The sequence below is a fragment of the Trachinotus anak genome, unplaced genomic scaffold (assembly GCF_046630095.1).
Source record: "Trachinotus anak isolate AG129_WGS33_773 ecotype Australia unplaced genomic scaffold, CSIRO_AGI_Tana_v1 ptg000020l, whole genome shotgun sequence".
NCBI classification, from domain to species: Eukaryota; Metazoa; Chordata; class Actinopteri; order Carangiformes; family Carangidae; genus Trachinotus; species Trachinotus anak.
The window spans coordinates 2,725,905-2,747,805 of record NW_027273871.1 but is presented as its reverse complement, the minus strand read 5'-3'; the positions used below and the strand labels follow the sequence as shown (position 1 = coordinate 2,747,805).

The window sequence follows — 21,901 nt, the reverse complement described above, 5'->3', positions numbered from 1 at the left end:
TCAGCATATCAACTTTTACCTTTATTTTATTTCCAAGTGTATTTAACAGAGAGTGTTGCAACGATTTAGTTTCTGCACTAGCTCTAAAAATCTTTTTTTTCCCTGTATACTACTTATTTTGTTATTACTTATGAACTCTCATTTTAAAGTTTCCCAAACCACTATTTACTCCCATAAAGGTGTAAATAAATTGTATTATTTGTTCTTTATTCTTTGAATCTTCAACTAAAGAGCTGTGAACCTTCCAGTGTTTTAATTTTAAGAGGCTCAATGGTAAGCAGAAGACTATATGAACTTGACCATGGTCTGTAGTTAAGATACTGATACTAGTTGATTGAATTAAACGTAACTACATTTTTAACCATCCTTTACAAGGTAGTGTTGATTATATAATGTGTGTTTTTGGTGACTGGTCCCGTCTTTAATTCTCACCAAGTGTCTCCTGGATGAGCCGCTCCAGAGTGTCAGTCATATTGGTCGGACGCGGAGAAGAGTCCTCGACTCGCGCCACAATCTCCTCCTTGATGGCATTGATCACAAACAGCAGCCGATCTACAGGAAGACACAGTTTTTTAACCATCAGGAGTTTCATTTTAAATGTGATGAAAATTAAAAATAGTTTCATGTGGGTAAAATATTATAATCATCATTACGATTAAGAGGTTTAGAAGAAACTCAAATATAATCTAAAGGAAATAAAATAAATTTGATAAGAGATCTACTAACAAGGCATGAAAAGCATGGATGATGAACTTGGTGAGAAAACTGAAACATAAGCAGCAACGTACCATACTCTGTGCTGAGTCCCCAGAGCTTCACCTTGTTTGCTTCATACTGCGCCTTCTTTTTTAAACGACAAGCTCTACACAACACAACAGATGGTAGACAGTGAGAAACGTGATATATTCTCTCAAATCAGCATCTTGACTACAACTACTCATGTTCTCAGCAGTGAAACCTTTTCGCTATTGTCTGCATGCATGATTTACCTGGATGCCAGCTTGTTCTTCTCCTTGCGCGACCGGGGTCGTGCAGTCAGCGGCAGCTCGCTGACCGGTGTCAAGTCGCTGATCACCTTGTTCAGTTTGCGGAGCTCGGTGCCAATCTGCAGTAGCTTGCGCGGATTTGGAGTCAGATCCTCCACATCGGTACGACGTGACTTCTTCAGCATGTACTTTCCTTCATGACAAGTGATGAAAAGAAGGCGTCAGAGATCACGCTCGCATCTAATCTAATGTCTCAGCAACGTCTCGTCATCTACAGCTCTATGTGGAGCACTGGTCTGGTCAACAATGAGGCAACTGCCGGAGTTGTTGCCATTTTATGAATTAGTTTCTTATTGTTTAACAAGTCGATATATGTTAAAAAATCTGTGATTTGAAAAATAAATGAATCATTTGTTTGCACCTGAGTCAGTTAAAACACCTCTTCTTTTCCCCTCAGTGCTCACAGACAGTGGCAGAACCATCAGAATTTTCCACATAATGTTCATTTTTCACTCTTTCACTGCTCACTCAACATTTCTCTGAGGATTTATACCTTTTCTCACTGCTGTCACACATTTTAAAGTGCCATTTCCATTTAGTGATGGTCAGTGACACCTGTCCTGTGGTGGTTCTATATCAGGTCTGGGTTCAGTAATAAAGTAGATTATCGCTGTGTGTTGGAACACGACTCTCTCGTTATGATTGAATTTGACAATGCCACTAGCTTAGAGTGCTTTTTCTTTTTCAAAACTGTTAATAAATGAAAATGCAAACATGAGTCATCCTCTTTATCCTCAAACTAAACTCATTTTCAAACAAAAGGATGAAATAAATATGGATATGAACATGAAGAGAAATGCTGCGCTGCCTGTAGAAATGCCTCATGTGCTTTTCATTTCCACTGTTCCTCAAAAAGGTGCAGCCTTGTGTCCCTTTTCTGTGAGAAATGAGATACGCTTCTTTTATTTATGACATATTTTTCACAAGCTGCTGTTGTGGAAAATTCAAACCACGACTCTCCTGCTGAAAGACTCTGTGCTGACATGACACCCTCCATGAGACGACATGTGTGACTGAAGCGATGAATGAATTTTTATGCCGAGCTTGAGGCAGTAAAATAAAAATAAAGTCTTTCCTTTGAAGATTTTCCTAAAGCTTTTGACCAACCATCACCGGCACGACATCTCCTACAACACCTGTGGGAATATTTTACTCCAGTGTAAAATCTATATATGTGTGTGTATGTGTTTATGTATACCGTGGAGAGGCCCGTTCTTCTGGTACAGGTTGCTAGGCAGCGTGTGTCTGTCCCACTCAGACGGCTTAAGCATACGTTCCTGTTTAGAGGGGGTGAGCTGCTCGCTGTACTCCCAGAAGTAGCGGCGTTTGCCTCTCTTCCGGCTGGAGACTCCTGCTGTCAGGCCCTTAATATCCTCCATCAGCTCTACGTCACAGCCTGGTGGAGGTGGGAGAGAGGGAGACGGGAGAACAGGGATGAAATTAAAGCAACAGAAAGACAAAAGGGGGAAATTAAGAGGAGGTAGAGACAGAGAGGAAGGTTATAATTAAGTTATAAGCACTACGATGATGACTACCTGGCTCGGAGAAGGCGTCGCTCATGTCATCGTCCTTGTCTGCCTCGTAGTCTTCATCCTCCTCCTCTTCCTCCTCCTCCTCATTCTCAGACAACTCGTGCTCGCTGCCGAAACCCTCATCGTGGTCTTCGTCGTCTAGCTCCAGCCCGTCGCCTTCCTCCTCCTCCGCCTCTTCCTCGTCCTCCTCTTCCTCGTCCTCCTCCAGCTGGGAGTGGGCTCTGCCGGCCAGTCTGCTGCGGGTCAGGAACAGAGAGTAGTTGTGTTCTTCCTCCTTGCTCTTCTCCGTGCCCTCAACAACCAGAACACCGCCGCCACCGCTAGCCCCTGCCACGCTGTCGCCACTGTTCACCAGCCCGGAGGAGCTGCCCTCCAGGGCCTGGCTCGCCTCCACTAGTTGAGGCATGGTGGTGGACCAGTCTACAGGCATCTCTCTCTTTCCCGCCCCCTCTGCCCTCCTCTCAAAGCTTGTGAGGCTGCCAGAGCCACTGGCAGCAGCGCCAGGAAGTCCCACCAAGGTGGCGCTTGCTGAAGTGGAAGCCTTTTCATCTTGGGGCTGGGAGAGAGGTAGAGGTGGATCTGACCTCTCAAAATCTGTCTGGGAGGGTATGTCGGGCTGTGCTTTATGCACAGCACTCACACGGACTTTAGCCTTCCGCACAAAGTCCGAGCCATGGGAAGTTGGGGCTACCATCTTGGTTCCTCGCCCCTGGGACTTGCTTTGAGCTTGGCCGTGGTCCTGGATGAGACTGAGGTGGTTCTGGGTCTTACTCATAGTCTCAGTGCTGGAGGGGACGGGTCTGGTGGCTTTTTGGGAGCCTTCAGGGAAGTCTGGGAGAAGACTGCGGGATGAACGAGACGAGGATGTGGAGCTCAGGGAGGGCCGTGCAGAGCCGGGGCCAAATCCTTGGCCCGGGACAAGGGGTCTCTTACTGTGACAGGGAAACTGGGAGGACTGAGGCTGAGGCTGGGGGGCAGGCAGGGTCAGGTCAGCAGGGGGGTAGAGCGCCTCGCACACAGGCTGCGAGTCCTCACTGTTGAGTTGAGCCAGTGTCGGGGTTCGACTGATCACTTCCTCGTCCTGGTAGGGACTAGAGAAGTCATCCAATCCGAGGAAATCCACCTCTTTGGTGCCCCAGATGTCACAACTGGCCAGTCGTGTGTATCTGTAAACACAGAGACGTGCGGGTTTATCAACTGTGAAAGCTTTTATTGTCTCGTCATAGTGTTTGACCTCTAAAATATAACAGCTTCCTATTTTTGGCCTAAATCTGAATTTATAGGAGAAAAAAGCCCCAACATTGCAAAACAAAATTTGACCATTTTCTCTGAATCATTCTGCAGTTTTGTTACATCTTCTGAATATTTGCAGAGCACTTGTTGATGCCAGAACAAACAGTGAGTGTTTAACATCAGTGTCATGCATTCACCATATCAGCTTGCTGTGGTTAGATAAAACTATGTTAATTCTGTTCATTTGATTTCCTCTTTACTCTTCATATTTTCCATTTGTCTTTGTACTTTCAAGACCACAGAGTTTGAGGTAAAATGCAGTTTTTTCAAGTTGTCGTTTCCAGTCTGAATGATGCGTCTGCGCCTCAGTTCACACCTCCTGGAGACAATTTGCACCTGCTTAGTTCAGTGCTCATTTTATGGTTTTCAATAAGTGAAGACCGTCAAACCTCTTCATACCACGAGATACAGATATATCCCCTGGGCAAACAGAGAGCTCAGAGGCTGCCTTCGCTCTACATCTGGTAGTTAAGAGTTTTGACACCCACACAGACACTGTCTGATTTAATCTCTTTATGACGATCCAGAAACACTTTCTGTAACACATGGGAGCTACCAAACAGCAGCGTGGGACTAGTCTGGACATTTGTGGTTGTAAAAGAATAACTCACTCATTCGCCAAAAGATGCTGCACTTTCCTTTGTTCCTAAATCAACCCTGTCAGCAGCAGATTCCCGCAACCCCACCTCCACATGCACCGTTCCAGCTCAGTTTTAACAGCCTTTAGATTTCAGGGGCTGTTGTCTCTCTTCAGCTGACACTCAACATCAGAGAAGAGAGAACACAAACTGTTTTGGCAGCAAAGCATCAGGATAGCTGCAGGACAGACAGAGCATCACCTGAGATCCCAGCAATCTGCGGCAGACAGCTGCTTATTTGTTTACTGGCTCACTCCCTGCCTCCGAGCAAAACCACTACCTGCTCCAAATCATCCAGTGTCAGAGCAAGAAGACCAGCAACGGTTATCAGTCAGTCATGGTAAATTCTACTGCTATAAAAAAACCTTAAGGCTCCTGTCCGATCTCATAACGCTCACAAACTATCCTCCCTTCTGTTTGCAGTAAAACAAACGATTTCGTATCTATTTCATATAACTTACAAACAGCAAGGTGGTAAAAATATGTGCCATGGCTGAGATTTGATTTGATTATTGTATTTTTTGTTTTCTGAAGTCGAAAAGATTTTAAATGTCTTGTAGCCTACAACAACAACGACGACAACAAGACTCCCAATTCACAGAGGACCCAGTTCTCTTAGAGGAAGTGCAGGAACCTGTCAAGCACAAAGGATAATGCTGGTCCCAAACCCCAAAGAGCCAGTAGTGTCTCACTTCCCCACCCTCTCAGTGGCTTCTACTGAAAGCAGATGCTTTTTAATAATGACAACAAAGGTAACAAAGAGGCTCAGTAATTCCCTCAAACAGCAGGGGGATGAAGTTTTTTATCAAAAGTTACAAGAGCATAAGAAAATAAAGCATTTATTGGGGACTATTTTCAGCTGCGTAATAATACACATTTAGTGCTCAATAGTGATTATTTACGGTAGAGGGCGGGGGGGTATATGTGGTAATGGCTGAAAATTACAAACAGAGGTTGAGGCTGTAAAGATGGACCAGTGAGTAGGTCGGTTGTCATGTTCAGTGTGATGATGTTTAATGTCGCTGACAACCTCTGCAGTCTCATTTAGCCACTTCTTAGCAACTGGCCTTTTTCAAGATATGTAAAAGCTTAAAAACCACAAGTGCAGTGTTTATTGATGTTTTTTATGTTGTACAATAAAACAGGAAAATGTCTTGAGCTTGCGTTACCATTGACCTTATTTGAGGCATCTAAACAAAAGCCCACTGACTCAGAAGTTATGTCCGGGTTGTAGGACTCGTTCCTGCAGCATTCTAATTAAAAATAAGGCCTTGGATACACAGACAATATTTTGTTATGACAATGAGAAAAATATTACATTTTCCCAGCCAAACCATTTAAATGTCTCCTAGAAACGACCACAACAAAAACAGAGAGGCTACTTTTAATAGCACAGGCTGAACAACTGGGTAGTTAACACCTGTGTTTTCTAAGCAACTGAGTGATTGTTTCGTTCTCAGAGGCAGCAATTTTCTGCCAATTGAAAAACCAAAAAGTGCCACTTTCAACTTCAGAAAGCTGAAACACATTTGCCATTTTAGTTTTCATTAAATTCATCAGTACATTTTCACGTGTCAATAACTTGCTGCTGTTTTTAACTTGATCTAAAAATAAACTACAGCACATAGATAAATAACCCAGTACCTGGTGAGGTCTTCCCAGTAGGAGTCCCACTGTTCGAACGCTGAGCTGCTGCAGACTGTCTCACACTCGCCCAAACCCATGAGCTGATCCACACAGCCCTCCACCTCCTTTCCTCCATCCCCGACCCCGACCACGCTGTCCCCACAGGGGCTCTGCCGGTGGGTCATGTCTCTGTCCTGCAGAGAGGAAGAAGACAAGATGGAGGTGAGTCAAGCAGGTGATGGGTTCTATTTTATATTCTGTTTAGTTTAACTTTGGTTGTTAAAGTTCTATTGTATTTGGATGATTTTGTGAGCTTGCACTACGACATTTAAGATCACAAACCAAACAATGATTACTGCAACCTTTACTGCAAACAGACATCTATAAATCTGTTTATAAATCAAAGGAAAAAAATCACTCATTAGAACTTAACGTACCGACTTTGACAACTCCTGTACATCTAAACAACACATCACTGTGTTAACGATTGTTTTTAAATCACCATTTTTGTTGTAACTACTGATAACAAAACAGGCAGCCCGTCTTGTGCCAAACCTCGACACAAAGAAAATCATCAAATTTGTTATGGTGGAAAGTGGAGAAACCAAGTCGTGACAGTAGCAACAGAAAATTCACAACCTGTAGAAGTTTTTCTCCATCAAAGATGAAGTTTGATTTAAAAATTGTGGAATTAGACCTCCATCAAAAGGACGTCAGGGCTGATCATGTCCATGAAATAAACTGTAAGGACTGTATGTGCTTTTAAGATGCACATACGCCATTCAAAGAACTGTATCTTTGTAAGTATTGATTTTGAATACATTTAAAATTAATAAATATAAAGTCACAAAAACAATTGTGCATAAAAATGTTTTAAAGGTGGCAGTGGGGTTGGAAATATGACTTGGATTATTAGTGGAAATTGGATTTTTTTTTTTTATGAGTTGTGCATCACTTTGATGAAGTATATTAACTTGTCAAGGTTTTTAATTCGCTGGATGAGCTGGATGGTTATTGGAGCCATTAACTGTTTCCCAACTGATTCCAGGAACTTTACTGTATCCAGGTTGAAGGAGGATTTTATTCACACAGCTCGCTCCTAGATGCAGCCAAAGATAACAGCACAACAAATCAACAGCACATCTCTGGGCCACCTCAGCTCGCTGTGCAGGTTTTCCTAATCATCACAGTCTGTTTAAATAATGGTGACGGCTTCAACTGCATAATTTTGTTTTCATTTTTCTATTACAACATTGTCACAAGGACATTTTGGCTGAGACAACTGCACCATGAATACATATCAGCACACACCTAGTAGGTGAGGCTGACGTATGACGACATTTCTGACTTTTTCTGTCACAGAGGTTTCAATTTGCCCAGAACGAGGCAAAGCACATTAGTGGTGAGGGTCTGCTGGTTGTCAATATCGGCTCTGCTCAATTGAGATCTTTATTGCACCACCAGAGGAAAAGCCTTCTGCAGCAAGGCAGCAAAAAACACAATGGAAGACACTGAAAGTGCTGGTATCATGCATGCACTTTAAAGAATAAAGGCGGTATGATAAAAGCAAGGACGACAGCAACACAAAATATAATGCTGAACTGTGTGAGGAACCAAGAGGCGCTTTAAAATGCATTAAAATTGAGAGCACCTAAATTCCACAAGGGATAAATGAAAACTTCAACCTGTTGCATCCAATTTTTAGAAACCTGTATCTCTGACCAAAGGGGAAGATGTCAAATTCCTGAAGGAGAAGATGGTCTGGGTTTGATATAATGGATGTGGCTTGTCTGTGTGATTTGTCTGCTATAAATATCAGATGGCGAAGGCTGCTGCTGCTCACCAGTGATTTCACTTGCTGTCTTGACAACGTTTCCCAATTGATTCCTCTTTCGCACATTTAAATTCACATAATAACAAAATCAGTGTGATGTGTGAATCTGTAAAATAACATCTCCAGGCATCTGTCACCATTAAAAGCATTTAACCTCTGCAGGAAATACAGCCCCTGTTGACCCTTCTTGCATATTTCCTCTAGATCCCTCTGTGTCTTTATAAGAGACATGCAGCAGATCATAACAAAATATTACAGAAATTGTTTTACTTCAGGAAACAGCAAAAGAGTTTACAGAGGCCATTCAGTTAACACATATCTGTCCACACTGAAAACTGGAGGGATGAAGAAGATGACGGGTCATCCAACATGTTAATGTGTTACGATGGTGCAAGAATTTGAGAGCGCAGCAGTGGATCACTACTGTTTAGTCTACAGCGGGCAGTAAATGAGGTGGACACCTGCGGCTGACAGCGGCGGTGGTGACAGGTGAGCTGTCTGTTTAAAGCTGCCTCGTGTCACCCGCCTGTGAGTCTGACAAATGTCACATGGCTGCTCAACAATTAGACACAGATCTCTGTTTGAAATGCCATGCAGGCAGCTGAGCTGACCTCTGCAAATGTTTGTTTAGTTTTTCAATCTAATAGAAATTCATACATTTCTCACTATTAGTGCTATTCTGAATGAAAACCACTGTAAAAGGTGAAGGAATCAGAAGCCTCTTTATCAAATACATGATTGGAAATATTGATATGAAACCTAAAGCTAAAACTCTCCTGACACATGGTTACTGATATATGTGTATGTGTCCTGTTCAGACCTGGCATCAGTGTGTGTCCCGGGTGATCCGATAACAAGTGGACAGCTCTACGCAGGTCAGTTCTCACTGGGCGTTTGAATGCGTCATCACAAGCACCACGAGTGTCCACTTGTGATCAGATCATCTGAGACACACGTTAATGCCAGGACCGAAACCAACCAAGGAGTGAAAAGGTCTTTGCATTTACTTCTACCCTCAAAATTTTCAATTTACATGCAGTTTGCTGAGAAGGTCTATTGTCGTCCCTGCAAACATCTGGGTGTGTTATGGCAGAAAAGGCGTTAGCGATGGTTTCATTACGTCTTCTTTCCTGTTTGTATTTAACTTTAAATATTTTGCAGTTGTGTAAAACTTGCAATATTTGTTTTGTGTTTGTAGCCTTCAATTCATTTGAATTCAAATAAGTTAAAAGTGTGAACAAAACAAAAAGCTGGGAGCTTGTGTGCTGTGTACCATGTAACCTAATTTCTTATTTTCTTTTTTTATTCATGCTGAGCTGAGCCATGAGCAACTGTGACCACTCAGGTGTATTTCCACTGCACATCGTGGGAAGGTCAGATGCGTTGTTTACCTTGACGACACAGTGGAGGTGTGCTGAATCACACAAACCACATTAAGAGTCTGTCAACTGCAGCTCTTCATTGATCATCTCGCTGTGATGTTTCTGTTCATACTATTCCTCCCAGCAATCTTTAAAACTGAGGCTTCGCACAAAAGGCTGTCACTGGTTTGGCAGCAAAGAGCTTTTAATGTGAAGTGGCAGCAGCAGGAAATGTTCAGTTTGCATCAGCAGAAACTTTCACAGAGATCGGATGAGGCTGACAGCGATATCTGACAGTGTGAACAGGAAGCGAAACTCCAAACTAGAACTATTGTTCTTTTTCAGCTTTGCACTCAATTAAAAACAAAAGCTGGGCTGACATCACCTGCAGTTCAGCCCCGAGAGCAGACAGATGCTGCTAAAATGGGTAACAATACTTAGATTAATTTTTATGCTAGTCAGTTCCCTAGAAGAGGGGAATATTAGCATTTAACAACAGGCAAAATTCCCATTTATTTGTGTTTCTACATTAAATGTGTTATGAATGAGGGAATTGAATTTTGTCTGTTGATCTATAAACCTGGATGTTTCGTAGAGATGCGACTCAGTGACGCCGCAATGTGAGCAGCTGTGACTGATTTTTAAAAGAAGTCAGGCTCAAAGGATGGTTAACAAGGCCTGATGCCTGTGAGATGAGTGTGTGTGTGGGTGAGTCTGTGTGTGTGTGTGTGTGTGTGTGTGTGTGTGTGCGCGTGTGTGTGTGTGTGTGTGTGTGCGCGTGCAGCCACTCACCAGTTCGTACATGAAATCTGGGTCAGAGCTGGTGGCGAGCAGCTCAGTGCTGGTCAGGGCCTGGTCAGCAAATGAGTAGTTCTGAAAGGCGTCCCCAAAGGGAGGCTCCATCCCACTGACGCTGGGCTGCAACGCAACAGGAAGAAAAGCAGTTTGAAATATATATATAATAAATATAATCACCACCACCAAAACCAAATCTGATAAACCAAATTCTTCCTTTGTCTTTCTTTGCCTTTCTCCTATCGCTTCTGTGTCACTGAAGCTCAGTGTTGTATTAATTATCTATGTATGTAATGTAGCCTGACTCATGCTGCAATCAATATTTGTGGGTTTAAAATATCCAATAACATATACTACACTATACCATAACTAAACAATATGAATATATAATAAAACATAATATAAACAAGTAATCTTGATACAGATACTTAAAATGAGATACGTAATTCAGATGTTTTAAAAAATAAAATATAAATATATTTTTAAAATGGACCAATCAGTGCCCCCTAGTGGAGAAACTATGCAATTGTGAGATTGACTCTAAACCTTCAAAACATAACCTAGCGTTTCTGTATTTGTTGCCTTGTTACTCATGAGCTAACATGTACAGATATTGATATATCTGCAATAAAGCTAATATTGGTTAATATATCGACACGGCCGGTTTATCAGTCAGATATAAATGCACAGATGTTCTCAGCTCATGTCTGTGCGTAAACGTATTGCTGCCACAGGACCAGCATCACATTATAATGTGAGAAGTTTATTGTTATAACAAGACATTTGTCAAATTATAATGAGATATTTTCACGTTGTTACGAGATACAGCTTTGTTTACATTGTAACAATATATATAAAAGTATTTTGTTATAATGAGAAACGTTTCTTGTTATAACATGATAAGATTGCATGTCGTAATAATGTGAAAATATCTTGTTATGACGTGAAAAAATCTTGTTATAATAATACATTTTTCACATTAAACCGTGATACCGATCTCTTTTTTTTCTGACGTGGCAGCAATATGCTTCCGAATGTCAGCTATGACTGAGGCAGATCATTGTTTACAATGTTTTTAAAGCACTGGAGTGATGAGGAGAGGAACATGAAATACAACAAAATCATAACTAACAGCATTTCTTCTTGTCAGAAACCACATATTGTTGAGTAACTGTATGAATGATAATGCGATTAAGGATGAGGACAAGGGAAAGAAGAGCAGCATCATTTGAAAAAGAAAAACACTTAAGGGGCAAAGATCATCTCCTGAGGCCGATTGTGTAACGTTTCTATTAATTCAGCACAACAGAGAATCATAAATTGTGTTTACACTCAATACTGCATCATTTCATCATTTTTATAAAGATCCAGAGTGTACATCTTTATTCACGATTTTATTCACTATTCAGTCGCTCCCCGTTAGCTTATCTGCCCCCAGCAGCTGTTCGGATGCAGCGTCCACAGACATCTCACTGAACCAGGGTCAGTCACTCGCCTCCTTCAGCACAAGTTTGGTGTGTTTCTATGATACCGTCTGTGTACGTCTGCTTACTGAGAAGCTCCCTTCTTTCTTTTTTTCAGTGGATTTGCAGATTTTGGTTCATTTTTGATTACATTTGTATTGATTTGAGTCGGTCGATTTAATTTTGGTTCATATAACATAATTCCTGTATCCGTAAAATTAAAATTCCATGTTTCTGTCAGAGCTTAACATTATGGGTTTTCATTGATTCTGCAAGTATTCAGCTGGAAATAATCACATTTCCAGTCTCCAAAATGTGACGAAACCTGTCTACCTGTGTGGCGGTGATGGTACAGTCGTCCCTCTTACCTGAGGCATTGCCAGGCACAGCTTAGAGCTCCAGCGGGGGGAACCTCTGGGCCTCCTGTCCAGTCCCAGTGGTGTGAGGTTGTCTGATCAGCACAATAAATTACTGCTGAGGGAGACGATCGCAGAGCACTGGTGGATGCAGCCTGCTAGGCTGGGCGAGGAGGGGGAGAGGGAGGGAGTCAGTAACTGGGCTGAACCTGATCTGGTCTGGTCTGGTCTCTGTATGCTTTAGGCCTGTGGTAAAAAAAAAAACACAGAGAGCACAGAGCAGAAGTATTAGAAAACAAAAGAGAAGGAAACGAAGAAGCAGTAACATGCCGCTACATTTTAACCACAGCTGCTGAAGTTGTTTGTTATGAACTGTGTGACGTTAACAGGTTTGAAAACAAAGCAAAAAACCTCAAAAGTAATCTAATATTTAATAAAGGAAAAAAAAAACAAAACAAAACACATAAGAACGATAAAATGTCACATGAAAATGACAATAAAGACTGTAAAATCAACTATATTATTGTATTTTAGGTTTCAGTATTTTTTTTTATAAAGAATTATAATACTGTATTAAAAAAATACATTATTGATCCCTATATGGAAATTCAAAAATTGTATGTTTCACATGTTTAAAAAAAAAAAAAAAAGAATTATATTCTTGTATTTTATGTTTCAGGTATAAGTGAAAATGACTCCTAAAAAAAAAAAAAAGGTTGTTATGAAAAATATTGCAAACGTTGAGAAATATCTCAACATTCATTATTATTGAATACTGGCCAAAGTCTGGTGCAACTGATTAATCACACGCTGTTTTTTTGGGGGGTTTTTTTGCTGCATAATGAAGTTCACCAAAGAGAGGAAAGAGTGCACACACACACACACACACACACACACACACACACAGACACACGCAGTGTACTTGTAAGTCAACGTTCAAATATCAAACAGCCATAAAAAGTGGCAAAATACTGAACCATCAGAGAGCAGAACTGTTTTAGAGCTGACAAAGTTTATCAGAAACATGTCACTAGGGCACACACTGCATTAATCTGTGCTCTAAAATTAGGAACGGGACGCCCAGGGTTAAAAGTTTGTACAGTGTGTCAACAAGGCCCCTTTTCTCCACTGAGCTTTTGTAGCTATTAATATGCCAGTGTTGCTTTCTCTTTCTTAGATTCCTTTCATGCTTGTAAGCTGCTTCATACTATTTCATAACATGTTTTGCTGTGGTGCATCGTTTTAAATGCTGCCAAAAAAACTGCACTGTGGGGCAATAAGGATCTGCATCGCCTAACTGTACATATCAGCATATCCATTATTTATCCCACACACATTTACAAACTCATTTATATGAAGAGTCAGTTTTCCTCTTTGAACTGCACTGTGAGAGCAACTGATACAAAAAACTGAGAGTAAATGAAAGCAACATGTGGTTAAAACCAGTTTGTTTCCTTTCTGTTTGTAGATACAAATACAGTCCATCTTCTATGAAGTTGCTATGATTATGGAGGATCCAATAACCTATTTTCATCTGGCAGGCAGCTCATAAGTTGTGTCCGACCAGAACTGGCCAGGTGAAATTTACAAAGATGCTGTGGAGCAAAGCAGGTGGGACAGGAAATAGTGATGGCATGGCTGCAAGCAAAAGATGCAGGAGATAGCAGGCTAACAACAACATTTCAAGAGTTGAGAATTATAAACCTTTTTATGTCATTATCAATGTCCATTCACTGTCAGTAATGCAACACCCCTCCTTTTTTTATTATCTCCCCATGCAGCTGCACAAACAAGTGTATAAATGATCACTATTTCCTAAAGGAGGAGTGTGTGACCTTCTGCTGAACAAATACTGAACAGGCTTGCTCTTTCACAAGGAAGCTAACTCATCACTGCATCCTCTTCGCAGAAATTGGGAGGGAACTTCAGCTGCTAGATGTCACTGGTCATTACAGTGTGAACTAGAATGGGGCTCAGTAGGGCACAAACCTCTGCCAAGGCCGAACAATCCTATGTTTTCTTACACCAAATCCAGAGTCTCATCTGGATCAGCACCAAACTGTATAAACTCATAGATGTCAAATATGTCAGATTTTTAATATCAAGTTTCATACATTATTTCCTGAGAAACTGAACAGATCTGCACCAAAACTTGACTGTTTCCTCCCTGGCCGATGCCCCATCCCTCCACCAAGTTCTGTGGAAATCGGTTCAGTACTTCTTGCATAATCCCGCAGACAACAAGAAAACAAACCAACTAGAGGGGCACAGCTCAAACGCAAACCTCCACCAAGGCCAGTGTCAAACATCATACACCAGACTTCAGAGAAGAAAATTCAAATTAATAGTAAATGATCCGGATCTGCATTAACATGTAATGGGTTTAATGGTCCATGCCCACTCCCTCCACCAAGTTCAGTGCAAATCTGGTACTTTCTTTGTGATCCTGCTGGCAGACATTGGTAAAACCATAATGCCTCTGGTGGAGGTAATGAAACTGAAATTAAGTAAAATTCCCCTTTAGCCCTTTTTTTTTTTTTTTTTGTAAATATCCTTTCCTCCGTGTAGAGGCCCTACTCAACTGTAACAACAGCCAGGCCTTTGTTTGTCATATAAACAGCTTCTGTATCTTTAAAGGAACACATCATGGGAAACACTGTCCCTGCGCTTCTAAAAATGCTGAACTGTTGCCTCCGGGCCTCCCTCTGTTTACTGATAACTGCTGGATGGGAGGCTGCTCGCTCTGTCTGCATCTCCAGAGCTGGATCTAAAGTCAACACAGCACTGGACCATGCTGGTCTATTATAATCTGATCTTTTCTCATCTGTCCCTCTTTCTCACCTCTGCTTTCACAGACTTAGGGTCTAAATATACTTCGATGATCTGAGGCCTGTTTTGTGAGGCAAGATTAGTCTGTTATCCAGCTATTTTTTAGCTTTGATGCTTTCGGGTATCAGGTAGACAGCTCACTTTTAACTGGGGTAGATCATTGTCATACATAACCTATGCCTATGCAGTATACTCCACCAGAACAGCTCGTCAGATGGTCGAAACACCTCTCTGATGTTATATTAGTGGGAGCAATCAGACATTCACGCCGACTTCATGCCGACTGACCAGCTGTGCTGAGGTGAGACAGCGGTCGGAGCTTAAACTCTCTCTCTTCTTCTGTTTTAGAAGAGACACTTTTCATGTGAAATATTGATTGCAACACTTTGACAGTTTGCCAGGAGAGACTGTCTGAGAAATTGTGCCGTTCCCAAATTCTGACTAATCACATCTTTGGAAAAAAGTATAAAGGATCCCGACCATGTGTGTATTAAAAGAGCTGGATACAGCACCGCAGCTTCACCTTGCTGCCAAATTGATCCTAGTGGCCACTCACAGTACTGCAAGGAAAAATAAAACCCTAGACCTCCATCATACAAGTTCATTTGTACAATATTCACGGGACAAAAGTCCTTAGACTCTTATTTTATTAGTCAAAATCACCCGATAATTAAAGGATGATAATCATAATTAAATCAGAGAGAGAGGAAATACTTTTTTTTTTACAACCATGTGCTCAATCTGGGTTTAAAAGAGGATTTCTACCAAACAAACCAAATCATAACATATCTCTACTTTTCATCTACACGCGACAGGAAGAGCCTTCACTGTTTTCAGTGTAATATATAAAAGTTTGATCGTCAGACCAAAAAACTCATTGCAACAGCAAATAAATAGATTTTTACATAATTACTCTAAACTACTGAAAAGGATCATAAAATCATTCCCACATATATTTAGATTCTTATTCTTACTTTTATTATTTGGATATTATTTATACTGTTATAGTGATGATGTTATATCATGCGACTGGTTTGCTTTTGGTTTGCTCACATTAATACACTCAAGGCCAGTTAACAGTTTCATTATACCAATTGTCTGGGCTCACCAGTGTTTGTTTCACTCAAACCAGGTAACTCAAATGAAGCCAGATTAAGTTGGACTTGCTTCATGACACAGGATCCTGATCTTCTTCTGAAACCCACCTGATCAGATCAGAAGGTGCAAGGAGTCTTCCAACTGGCCACAATAACTGGCCTCTTATTGTTATTCGTGACTCAGTTAGAGCAATAATCAGAGACAGACAGAGGATTAATTCAGTTCTCAGCAATTACACCTAACTGATCCCATGTGACAAGGACGATACAAAGAAGGAAAGACAACTAACAATTATCTTTATAGTCCAACCCATGTTTCACAGAGCCCAAGCTGACATCTTCAAATGTCTTGTTTTGCTGACGTTCATGTTTATAATGACATGCAACAGAGAAAAGTATCAAATATTCACAATTAGGAAGATATAACTATTTATTATCGGGGATTTTTTTCTTGAGAACAATAAGTTATCCAAATAGCTGCAATCAATTTTTTTCTTATGCTTGAGTAACTGATTAATCAACTAAACGACTCAGATCTGATATAAAGTCAGAAAACATGGTGTTGTTAATGCTGCTCTTGTTGCACAGGCAGAGGAGGGGTATCCGGTAATCTCTGTCTAAATGTGTAAATATTTGTATGTATTTAAATGACCTGCGCAATACTCTTCATTGTGCTTTTGTCCAATCTCTAACAATAACATACCACCCTAGAAAGTCCATTAACAAAGAGCCCAAAGCGTACAGCAGCTCGCTGCCATCTCCCCTGTAGCTGCCGGAAGTTTCTGTGAAAATAAGCCACCGAGAAACTGGTGATGCACACCGATCCCTGCCTCCATCGTATGCTCGGAAATCACCTACTTTTCCAAACTCAGCTGCCCCTCCCCACATTCGTTCAGAGAATGTGAACTGTGATCTGCTCTGAATCGAGCATACATAAGACGTTCCCTTAATTTCAATTTTATCATCACTTTTATCCTCGCGCTTGTTTCATTCTCTGCCTGTTTTTCATTCTCTTGCGTTCCCGCTCCACCTACCAACTGCAGCACATGGGCTGATATTTGGCTGCTTTTGCATCACAAATAAATGAGACTCTGCATGGACACATGCAGCGAACAGCTGACACACAATCGTACACCAATCCCACTCCTGTCTGAGTCCGGGGGACGACATCATGTCCTCTCCCTGGGTGCCGACTGACTCAAATGAACTCCTCACCCCTGAGATCTGTCCTCGTATATATGCTCACTTTGCATAGAGACAGGAAGTGGCGAACACAACTAGTACAGCAGAATCTGTAAAAGCAACACCTTTACAAGCACCACAGCACATGCAAGCACACAAGTCTAGGTGCATAATATATGTACATGCATGTACATATTCTCTTAGTGACCAACGATAGATTTGGAAGCTCAGCCTTGCAAAAATACAAATTGTGATCATCATCCTATCTCAATGTGCACTTCCTTCCTGGGCAGCTGTGTCTGGCTTCTCTTGTAACAGAAGCAGAATGAGGAAACATATGGCCCTGAACACAACAATAACAGCAGCATTAATCCAGACTCTGTGCTATCACAGAGGGAGACATAAAGCCTGTGTTCACATACAAACATGCAGAAAACGAGTCACAGCATTTCTCACCTCTCCAGTCAAAGCTGCATGTGAATATTTTCCAGTAGCAGAGTTTAATATAATCCAACTCAACGCTCAGTAGCTGACACAGGCTGTGATGTAGAGCCGGATATTTACGACCGAGCCTGACAGGGCCCCGAAAGATTTCGAGCTGAATTTCTCTTTCAGGGTTTGGTCAGACTTAGTGCAAAGATGAAAACTGACAGCATCTTTTCTTTTAGCTCTTATAGTTTGGGATTGAGCTTGTTGTACGGTGACAACAGTCTAGACTGTGGTCTTAGGTCAGGGTTCAAAATTTCAGATTTTTCCCCTTTCAATGGCTCTGATAAACAATAAAAAGATAATACACAAAGTCGTGGTCACTAAAGAAAGATCAACTGATGAAGCAGAATCAGAAGTGCACGGGGGATTTTAGCTGAGTCTGAAACAAGCACCGGCTTTTTCTCCACCAGCCCTGGTAATAAAACACTCTCCTCACTCTCAGTAATTTGATTGACTTGTGATTATGCTGTCATGATACACTGAGAACACATCCCTCTCTGTTGCTGCAGCTCACATGTTTGACACATAACCCGTCTTTTTACACAATTTACAAAATGTGCTTTTGTTCTTTATAGCAGCTGCTGACAACTAACCGTGACATGTGGGGTCACAATGCAATCTCTCGACAAATGTATGGTTTCCTGTGTCGAAGACAGATTCACACATACGACTGCGTCCAAAATGGAATCAACAGCCCAGCAGCTCATTTCTGTGCATCACAAACAAGCCTCAGCTGAGGTCAAAGCTCTATCTGATAGACAGAGATGTATTTTTGCAATGATTGTATGATTAGATTGATCAATTAGCCAAGTAGCAGAGAGAGAACTGAATGCAAGTGTAATAATCATACATTTAGCAACTGATTAATTGTTTATTTATCAAGTAAACACGCTCAAGCTTTGCCCATTATAACTAACGAATACGAAATGTTAAGTTTTATATCATAAAAACTTTTCATTTTAAGCATGTTAAGCATTTCATTTAATTACTTTGTGCTACACCAAACTGTCACTTGCACATAGAAAAAAATTAATCAATCCATTAAGCAGTAATGATGAGCTGGTTGGAAACATCATCCGCTTGCCAGCTTTATTTTTGAATCTGCACAGCCAATAAGTTCACAATTAAACATTTATATTTTCAGCAACCAACTCCCACTACTACTCTCCTCCTCTCCCGACTGAACAAAAAGAGAGGAGTTTAGTTGTGACTGTGCTCATCTCATAGCTCCACTATCATGCAAACAGCTCACATTCTCCGCCTCACAACATTGGACATGATCCAAGTAGGCCAATCAGCAGCGCCTCATTTGGAATGAGTTACCTACTGATACCAGTCAGCTCCTGATTCCCACAGAGATAATAAGCAGGAGATGTCAGATTGTTTACTAAAAAAGAACATGTAAGAGAATCTGTGCAGATATTGTGAAAGGTCATTAATCCCAAATGTGTGTGTCCAGTGTGGCAACAGACAAACAGAACGTGGGTGGTCACTCACTACCAATTGTGCTTAAAGGTTGGGGTATTTAAGGATTTACTTAGGTGGACATTTTTGTACTGCTGTTACATGGAATTAACATGTAGTTGACTGTAAGGCTGGAAATCCACTGTTATTGACCATGTATTGATTATGTATTGACTTCCATTGGAATCCTCATCCTAAAGAAAAATGTTAAAATAATGACTTCAATTTAATTGTAATTATAAAACATGAATACATAAACAAAACATGTTTTTGAAGCATCAATTTTAGCTTTTTATATGTGAATTATTAGAGAAAATGTAAGAAAAATATCAGTATTTAATGTCATAATGCTGATTTTTAGTTATATCACCCAGCCATGCTGGACATAAAAGATGAATTTAAGTCATGATAAAAGATTTCACAGAATGGGTTTGTGGTTTGGGGTCATGGTTAAAGAGGCCAAGATGCACTACAAATTATTTTTTCTGTTCACTGAGCTGCCTTTGCACTAAAAACTGTTCTTAAACATTGAATTCATTGCAGCTATGTGGTCACTGGGATTACATTCAGAGCCACTCAGGTGTACATTTATAAACTACAGGGTCAACAAAATGTGAAGGGTTTATATAAGGGTTTGTAACGTCTTACTTATTTCTGGTTCAGCGACTTCCTCAGTCTCACTGAACTCTACAGCACAGGGTCACGCACATCCCTGTGTTCAGCATTTGATAAACAACTATAAAGTATATATAACAACAGAAAGGTATCACCTCTTCAGTTCAGATGTGTAGTTCTAGTCCACAGCAGCTCTGTAACACCCGCACAGTGCCTACTGTACAGGAGGATTACCAAAGGCCTGCAGGTCCCAAACTGGGGGTGTCCCCCTTAGGTGGGACACTTATCTACTGCAACAGTTATGCACATGATCAGAGGATGTGAAGTGAAACCACAGACCTCTTTAACATCAGACAATTTGACTAGTCCAACGCAGGTGTAACTAATATCATTGTTAACTGATGCACTGCACTGCAGTCATTTCTGAATCTGGGCCTTTGTTATTAATGTTATTAGCTGCACCTGTGCTCTTCCTGCCAACACAGAGAGAGTCAGAGCTGTGGATCGGGAGGCGGGGTAAGGTCATCGACTAAAGACAAGGCATGGCATGACATGGCAGTTCAGACAACAGTTCCTCCTGTCAACACGTCCTTCAGCAAAATATTGAACCCCAAACGGTTCCAAAATGTCAGGCCAGCTCCTTGCATGGTAGCTCACTGCCAACTGTGTTGGAGTGTGTGTTTGTGAATGGGTAAATGACAAATTTTGAGCTGTAGAAAGAAAATGAAAATTGTAAAACCCTCTGTCTGCTGTGAAAAAGGTCAATAAATCTCATTGACCCGAGATCAACACAGAAACAAGAGCACTTTGATGGTGACAAGCAGCGCTGCAACTAACGATTACTATCATTAACGACTAATAGTCTGATGTATAGAACATTGGAAAACAGTGAAAAATGTCCATCACAATGTCCCAGAGAACGAGGTGACCCAGTGAATGTCTTGTAAAACCAACAATCCAAACCCAAAAATATTCAATTTAACATAATATAAGACCAAGTAAGGCACAAATGTATCACATTCCTCACATTTATGACACCGAGAACTGTCAGAACTTTGTGAGCTCTGCCATAAAAACAATAAAACAGTGATTAAAAAGTATTGCCAATTAATTTTTGTGTGAACAACTAATCGTTGCAGCTCTTGTGACAAGGCTATCAAGATTCAGGTTAGCAAGATTTACTCAGAAAGCAAAACAACATGTTAGTGTAAAAAAAAAAATTACTGGTGATCCCATCAAGCAAACATATCAGTCAAATCTAAAATATGAAGAAGCGAATCTTGATCTCAAGTTCTCTGTCAACATAAAAGGAAGCCTTGCGTGCAAAAAGGATGGGGCAAAGTATAACTTGTCTTTTTCATGTGAATGAGAAATATTCTTCATCAGGTCATTTCAGTCAGATGGCAGCTTTTGTCATCCCTCAGTATTGTTACCAGAATACATTATTTTTGCATTTTCCACATGACAGAAAAACATATGTTGCAAGCACACAAGGACATGGCTGCAAATGCATTATGATAATAACAAAGAATAATTAAATAAAAAATTTGAATGCTCGATTTGACTGATGTGTGGTATGAGCACATGTTTTTTGTGGTATATCCAAATGTGGGGGTTTTTTAGCCCTCGCTGTTACAAACCGATAGTAATGGATGACTAGCTGTGGTACAGACACTGTATCTGCTCATGAAAGCACAATTAGCTGCAAAAACCTTATATAAATAGCTACGATACCAATAGATAGACACAAACGCTGCACAGAAAGGTATGAGGCAGAAGAAGAAATTGAAAATATGGAAGCTAGTTCAACAAAATCTTCTGGAAAAAAAAAAAAAAACATCAATCACATCCCTGCCCCTCTTTGTGATGCATTCACCTGTTTTGAAGAAAGCAAAGCATGAGAGCACAAACATCAGCATCACAACAATCATCACCATCTAACAGGTAGGTGTGGGTTACAAACGACCAATTATAAACATCAATAAAGCCATAAATGTCACCAGTATCTCCCCAGTCTCTGCACACAGCACAGATCCTCAGCAAAGCATAACAAAACCTCAATCTAACACATTGTGCCAACACCCACGTAATCTCTCCTCCCTATTGGTCGAGCTCAGACGACCTCCCGCCTCCAGGCGCGTCTGAGTGGCTGGCACAACTGTCACTCACAGGCGCTGCTTCATAATAAACAGCCCATTTCAATCTAGGTTGAGGCAGAAGATAAACAAGTTGGAGGCCTACATGCCCGTGGCCTAGATAGCTATATTTAAAAGATATTTAA

General features: G+C 40.9%; 1 protein-coding gene across 3 annotated transcripts in view; it reads right to left on the bottom strand.

The window, feature by feature from the left end:
- Positions 1 to 21,901, bottom strand: part of crebrf (creb3 regulatory factor) — a 34,009-nt gene that overhangs the window by 10,899 nt on the left and 1,209 nt on the right. For 2 of the 3 annotated variants that reach the window (XM_071505836.1, XM_071505838.1), the window contains 8 exons: positions 11,957 to 12,190; positions 10,123 to 10,248; positions 6,154 to 6,329; positions 2,582 to 3,744; positions 2,245 to 2,442; positions 990 to 1,179; positions 789 to 862; positions 433 to 552 (listed from right to left, as the gene is read on the bottom strand). In XM_071505836.1, the coding sequence (XP_071361937.1) occupies positions 433 to 552; positions 789 to 862; positions 990 to 1,179; positions 2,245 to 2,442; positions 2,582 to 3,744; positions 6,154 to 6,329; positions 10,123 to 10,248; positions 11,957 to 11,965 (2,056 nt within the window). In that variant the 5' untranslated portion in view covers positions 11,966 to 12,190. Of the gene's footprint in view, positions 1 to 432; positions 553 to 788; positions 863 to 989; positions 1,180 to 2,244; positions 2,443 to 2,581; positions 3,745 to 6,153; positions 6,330 to 10,122; positions 10,249 to 11,956; positions 12,191 to 19,775; positions 20,000 to 21,901 lie in introns of those variants that run through there. The other variant, XM_071505837.1, reaches the window with a different exon arrangement.